The 7,769-nt window shown below is 28.7% G+C and overlaps 1 protein-coding gene across 1 annotated transcript; it reads left to right on the top strand.

Moving 5' to 3' along the window:
* The first annotated feature begins 4,041 nt into the window (after nt 1–4,041).
* Nucleotides 4,042–7,525, top strand: LOC107467156 (uncharacterized). Its single transcript, XM_016086193.3, has 6 exons — nt 4,042–4,276; nt 4,413–4,521; nt 4,626–4,826; nt 5,399–5,510; nt 6,443–6,671; nt 6,745–7,525. Exons 2-6 carry the CDS (start codon nt 4,501–4,503, stop codon nt 6,833–6,835), a joined length of 654 nt encoding a protein of 217 aa, XP_015941679.1. The 5' UTR covers nt 4,042–4,276; nt 4,413–4,500; the 3' UTR covers nt 6,836–7,525.
* Nucleotides 7,526–7,769: the final 244 nt, after the last annotated feature.

Below are 7,769 nucleotides of genomic sequence, written 5' to 3'. Positions count from 1 at the left end.
GGTAGAGAAATGATGACCAACAAGGCGTGTGTGTATATATATCAGATTCTGAACCCCACTTTCTACCAACAAGCTAGATATAACAATATTAAAGTTTTAATTGTGATATGGTCATAAGTGATTTTCTTTAGTAATTAAGTGGCTTCGGTTTAGACAGGGATTAGAGAGTAGATGGAATAAACGAAAAAATGGAAGTGTCACATCAAATTCAGTCACGTGTCCGGAAAATAAGTTTCCTATTGGAATGTGTAATTTGTCTTTGTCTAAAACGATCATTATTATCACAAGTTGCAGAATGAATCAAACGAGTTCATTATTAAGGGACAAGTTATGAATGTGGAAGTGCCTATAATATATACGTGGCTTCATAGCCGGGACCAATCTACCAACTTTGAGGCCTCGCATCATCTATATCAATTATCAACACACAATACATACTTCAATTCATCAAAATTTCTATCGTATATATTGATATAATGATATATATCGCTTCCTTTTTTAATTTGATGTATTTTATGATCACATATCCAATAATGGGTGCTTTAATTTTCCTAAATAAATATAAAAGTAATAGTTAAAAAACTAGGCTACAATAGAGACAAAGGATGGAAAAGCTTGTGAGAGGAGTTCAAGCTTGATTGAAAATAATTTGTTTTTACAGGTCAATTCGATAAGTTTAAGGTACAAATACATAAAATTTAGGTGGAGGGATTTAAACCTATCTAGAAATTAAATAAAATTAGAATAAAATTTAAATCCTACTTTATCTTACTTATGGTCAATATATAATATACTCGTTTTTCAATCTTTGAATATATAAAAAAAAATGTTATTTGCACTATTTTTTATGCATATTTTTTTTTAAATTTGTACACATGCATTTTACTTTGAGTATTAATAGTGATAGATAAGAAGTAAAAAAGAAAAAATATATACCATAAAGAAAACGTATAGAAAACATGATATATATATCTCCTCATAAGCAATAGATATTTGTAAATAAAAATACTATTTATATACTAAAATCAGTCATTAATGTATTTATATATAAATATATATAATTTAATTTATTTTTAATGTGTATTTATATTTCAGCATATATTTTATATTAGTGACTAATTTTGATGGCTAATTTTAATGTATACATAGCATAACTCATTTGTAAAAAATATTTTTTAGGCGTAAATGAGTAAAGAGAATCACTCAGATAAAAACATCTAAGACGTCTTTTTTTTAAAGATGTTTTTTAGTAATTAAAATTTAACATATATAATTGATTAAATCGTGTTATTTTTGTTAAAATTAGACTAGACAAATTAATTTGACTGAACAATAGTGAATCAAATCTTGAACTGATCTAAATTAATATTATTTTTTATAAAAATAATTACAATATCCGGTATTGTAGTCATTTTTTATAAAAAATAATATTAATTTAGACCGATTCAAGATTTGATTCACCATTTTTTCAGTTAAATTAATTTATATGATCTAATTTTAACAAAAATAACATAATTTAATCGATTATATGTGTTAAATTTTAATTATTAAAAAATATCTTTAAAAAAAGACGTTTTAGACGTTTTTATTTGAGTAACTCACGTGAGTAAATATCCTATCAACCCATAAATAAGACAAGTTTCTACTACAATACAAAACTTAGCTTCTTTCACTAAACTATTTACTTTCAGTGATGAGTTTTCTGAACTTCTTCGTACAATAAGTTTCTATATTTGTTAATATGACAATACTACTTACCCAAGAATGTTATCAATTGATTATTGATTTCGAAAGTTGAAAACCCAGAAGCTATGATTGATAAGTTCCAATTACATGCAAGAAGGATGCTAGAACTTTTGGACTCTAAAAAGTTAATCTTGTTGGGAAAAAAATTCTACATCCACTCCTCAGGATATTTGCTTGTCGTATTCATTAATCATGCTACATTTTAGAATGTGGATACCAAACTTATTACTAACAACCACCCAAATTTACTAACAACGTAACAAAACTAAATATTTTTTTTTTTTTAAAAAGGAGTGCTCCTTTATCTTCTATTTGAATTTCGAATTAGAATTGTGTAGAGAGATTAGTGAACGATTGATGCATGTTACATAGCTGCTATGCTGATTGTTGTTTTCATCTGTCATGTCGTTCAAATAATGCTAGTTAGGCAACCTTATTGCCAGATTTGATTACAAATTCACAATATTCCCTCAGAGAACTGTATTAGTCCTATAACACGTAATTCGTAGTGTTCCCAATCGCATTATTTTTATTTATCATCACATTAATTATTATTAATTTATGTTTCTGGTACTCATGAAATGTGTCCCCACTTCAAACCACACATACTTTTAGCTGCTACATTTAACGAAGATATCACTATTATATTGCGGTGATGCCTCAAATCAAATGTAGGTTCCGTGTATATAGTCATAGGAATATATGTAGTGAAATAAAAGATAAATTTTTTTTATAAAGTCCTAGGAATATTTTTTCTGAAATAAATTAAAATAAGAAGAATGTTATATGAATTGTTTTTGTGTATATTATATTCTTTGTTCTTAGTATTAAAAATATTTGATAAATAATAAGAAATAAAAAAGTAAAAGTTATCTTTTATACGCCAATGAATTATAACTCAAATGACATAGTCTTTCCATATTCAATTAAGAGGTTGTGAGTTCAAGTCTCCTATTTTTGGTAAAAAAAAAAATTATTTTTTATACTATAAAAAGAATATATAAAAAATAGTATAAATATCATTTCTGTTAAATTAAACCTATCACCTAGAGAGACTATACGCATATTACATACGAGTAGCAAAGTTTAAGATCTTAGTCATCACATGGAAATTGAATTGTAGAGTTCTAATAACTATTTTAACTTTACTATAATTTATCTGAATTTTTTGTAATAATAGTTTTACTGTAGAAATCTCATTAATATCATATTTTTATTAAAGTACAATAAGTAAATTTTAATTAAGAAATCATAAATCTAGCTTAAAAAGAGTTTATTATTTTTTTTACAAATACAAAATCTTGGTTGAACTGTGCGACGATTAATTGAATCCATGTTTTAATTGTTAAATATTTTATATTTCATTTAAGTTTAGGGTGGTGTATGTGTTTGATTTTCATTTCTCACCTCATACAATATCTTTGGTAAAAAGAAAAAATCAAGATAGAAGATAAAATGTAATTATTTATTAGCATATAAGATTTTATATTAAAAAAAAATCAATAGTCATTTATAATTATAAAGTATAAATTGAACTGTACGCCCATCAAGAGATATTCTTTTCTATTTCTATTATGTACCAAAAGAAGATTCAAATGCATTGTTTATAGATAAAAAGGTTTACCACGGGAGAATAATGGAATATACATGTTAATTAATAGTTATGTACACTTAAGTATATCAATTTGTCGATTGGCCATCCATGATTGCAAATTTGTACTTATCTGCTACACATAAGTAAAGTGCATTTGATATGGTCTTGCAAAAAAAATATATTATAAAAAAACAAAAAGAGATACAAAAATGGTATAAAGGCAGAAAAAGAATGGAATTCCGAAATTAAGTTATGGTATTATTATTAGATTTTAATTTTGATTTTGATATGTTTTGTTAGTATAAAATAAATTTATATGTATATTTAATTATATAAGATTATGTCAGTAAAAATAATTATTTTTATATTAATTGTATAAATAATTATAAAAAACAGATGTAATTATATAATTGTATAACACGTTTTATACTATCTTTTATTATTACTAAAATTTAATTTTTATATACTATCAGAATAAAATAATTTTACACATATATTCAATTACGTAATATTATATCATAAAAAATAACTATTATTTTTATTAATAGTGCAAAATATTATTAGAACACCCTTCTTATTATTAAATTTAAATAGTGTGATGTTGTATTTATGTTTGTTTAAAGAGAGAGCAAAGCCCCACTTGATGATGGTGATGACGATAATGTTAACGATAATGATAATGATGATGATGCGTTTCTCGCTCTCCTTCTAAATATTAAGCTGAAAACTATTTGTCTCTCTTTCTTCCTCTTGCACTCTTTCTCCGCCCCATTATTTTTTTCTTCCAATCAAAACCAGCCACTTAGCCTTTTCTATATTCAGACAAATAACTTAGTAGTTATAAGTCACTTCTTCTCTTCCATATATCATCAACTACCGTAACTAGTTGCTAAGATCAGACCCTTTTTCAAGAGAATTTCAGCATCCCCTATATCTGTAAGTTGTTTTTTTATTCATTTATTTATTTATTTTTAAATTTTTATCCAATCAAAGAAAATTCTGGGTATTGGTTCATGGGTCTATTAGTTTATACATATTGTGACTTGTGTTGAGGTTCATGTTCATTAAGCAGGTGCTGTATGTTCATAGTTATAATAATCCCATTCAATACGCATAGCTGAAATATTCACAACTACTACAACAAGAAAGTGAAATTAGAAATGGAAGATATTCCAAAGTTGGTGAGAATTATTATTCCTGTCTCTTTGTATAACTGTTTCATTGAATTCTTGTTGGTCTGGTTTAATTTCTTGATGGTTGATGGGGTTTGGTTCTTTTCTTGCAGGATTCAAGTTCTTCTTCTTTTTCATCAGCTTTGGAATCAGAAGAGAAGAAGATGGAGAGTGGAGCACAGAGAATCTCTGTTTCTGATCACATAAACGCATATCAATACACAGCTGAGAAAGTTGATAGCTTTGTCATTGATATGGATTCCTTCTCTTCCCCCATCAACAAAGATTCCTCCAATATTAATCCCAGAATCACAGTAAGTTTTTTTTTTTCTTTTTAATCTAATTTTCACATATATTTTTGTGTCACTGCTCTGTTATGGTTTTTATTTTATTTTAACTTTTTGAAGTTAGTAATATTAAAATAAATTGTAATTTTATTAATGAAAAATATGATGAGACATTAAATAAATACGAATGTCAAACATTCATGAACGGTGGAATTATTGTTAATTGAAAATGAGAGGGTAAAACAAAGACTTTTTTATTTTTTATTTTTTTTTTAAATTTTTATCATGAACTTCCATTGAACCTTTGCGGCCATTGGAATCGAATGTCATTTTCAAACCATTATTATTACTACTTCCCACTTCTTCCTCCTTTGGCTACAATTTTTAAATTAATGAAAGCGTTGAAATAAGAGAGCAATCAATTAAATTAAGTTTAACCATTTTAACTTTGTGTATCTCTTACGTAACCAATATAGTTGCCTTGTTTGATTATATACTTGGGATTTCTTCTTTCTATTTTTCTTAGTAAATAAACATGGTATAATCCATTTATCTTTTTTATATTTGATTTGATTTTATTTATTTCTTAAACAACATAGTTGCAGAGGAGCCTTTCCAGGAAAGGTTCTCAGCGTGGTGGAGACAGGAAGGTGAATGGAAATGTCTCACTTCATGAAAGAGACACTGTTCCAACTACATCCTCACCAAAAGGTACCATTGCCCTTTCAAACTTCAATTCAATTAAAAATTAAATAAATAATAATAATTATTATTATTATAATTATAGAGTCTTTTTTGTTTCTTGAGTAGTTTGATTTTCTTGGAGTACTTTATATGTTTAAAGATAAACTTAACCTATTCAATAATTTGAGTACAGCATGATCATGTATACATCCAAATTTGTTTTTGTTTCTTCTGTTGAACCTTAGACCAAATCACCAAATGAATCGCCACATGAAAGTTAGGACTAATTTTTCTTTCCTTTTCCGGGTCTTTGGAGTTTAGGAGAAAGTATAATATAATAATAATTATTATTATTATCAGCAGGCCTATTGTTCCTATTATTTTGACCCTTATGAAATTTGTTGCTTTGATATGTATAATTGTATTATGTGGACAATGGGAACAGATTGCAAATGGGGTTATAATAAAATATTTGATCACCAACCTGTACTAAGGTCAGGCCAAGTTGGGTATCCTCTGATTTGTTGTTACACCTCACATTGCTGGACAGTGATCTCTCTTATATATATTATTATATATTATTATCATTAATTATTATTATAATTCTCATTATCATAATTCATACCCAACAACTGAGATCATGCAACTTGAAAACTATACAGGAGCTGTAGAAATTTAATGTTAGTTTGGCTTGGGCTTTTGGTTGTTGAGGATTAGTTAGGGTGGAAACAAGGAAACCTACTACATGAACATGTCAAATTTAGCCAAGTCAACCCATTTACATTATGGAAAATTGAATTAACTGTTTGATCACAAGTGCATAGGAAAAAAGAGGTTGCAATTGATATATTATTAAGTAGTTGGCACCCCATACTTGGGGCTAGAAGCCAGAGATACATGTCAATAATGTCTTTATCATGAACTTGGTTCATTCATAGTATTCATATTTGGATATGCAGCTGCTATGGCAGGGTGTAACACACTTGAAAAGTCAACGGCAGTGGGGTCCACACATCAATCCACAAACCCGAACCCTCCTCAGAGCCATCATCAGATTACAATCACTGCCAGTAATATGTGCAGCACACCCCCCAGTGAAAGCAAGTTGGCAACTCGGAGAAACAGTTTGAGAAGACATTCTTCATGGCTCCTTGACCCTAAAAGGGTTCTTCTCATCTTTGCCACCTTGTAAGAAACTATATAGCTCAATTATCATATAACTTCACCAATGTTATGTGCTTATGTTTGTGTACTGTAACAGATCAAGCATGGGAACATTGTTGCTGATATTCTTCACTCTTGCTATCAGCAAGCAAAACCCAGATGAATATGTGGCTGATTTGCAGCAGTAACTCAATCTTTTTGTTGTTGAGACTTAGAAGAATGCGAACTCGACAATGGGGCAGGCAACTCTGGCGTAAATACAAGTTACCCAGAAATGCAGCAAATACTAGGAAACAGGAAAATCAACAGAGACAGTGAAAACCAAAGTTTCTCAAGTTGTAAAGATTACTCTATATTTCCAACAATTTGACATCAGAGTCAGTTACCTTACCTCTCCGGGAATTACAAGAAGCAATTGCAATGACATAGTGCATTAATTCAAAGGGGGAAGGAATGAATATTCATTTCTTTTATACGAATGGAAGACAACAGATAAAGATCACATGGAAGAGATTGCTCTATAATGTTTTCAGTGTGTAGTTGAAGAAGGATCAGAAAGTGTTTCTTTTTGCTCTTTCTATTCCTTGAGTCCTTTTGTACATTTTCTGTTAAGTTTTTGCTCTTACATGCAGATGAATGAAATCCTAATAGGAAGGATAAACTTTATAAGTTCATCCCATTTTCATGTGAACTTTTCTTTTCAGAAAGAAAAGGGAACCTTTACAGCCCGGGTTTTCCAATTCCAGGGATAAAAGAGTGGTGTTGTATTTGGAAGCACTCTGGTCTTCTGGAATAAAGTAAACTTAAATGATTTGGGTTAATATGGCCATTTTGGTCTGAGAAAAACAATAAGCATGTGAATGTTATTGTTAGATATCCTTTTTCCTTAACAAACAACTTCATCATAACAATTGATGTTTGCGGCTCTCAGAAGTTAAACAGCCATGTGAGTCATACCAACCCCGAAGTTTAACCAAAGCAAAGACTTAGAAAGTTACAGCAAAACTGTGATGTGAGGCTATAGGTATGTTAGGTATAGCAACACCTTTACATAAATATGCTTATATTTTCAACATGTTTTTGCAATCACACTAGCATTCATATGAAATTCCAGATATATAA

The sequence above is a fragment of the Arachis duranensis genome, chromosome 9, assembly GCF_000817695.3.
Source record: "Arachis duranensis cultivar V14167 chromosome 9, aradu.V14167.gnm2.J7QH, whole genome shotgun sequence".
Lineage (NCBI taxonomy): Eukaryota > Viridiplantae > Streptophyta > Magnoliopsida > Fabales > Fabaceae > Arachis > Arachis duranensis.
This window is presented reverse-complemented; position numbering and strand designations above follow the sequence as displayed.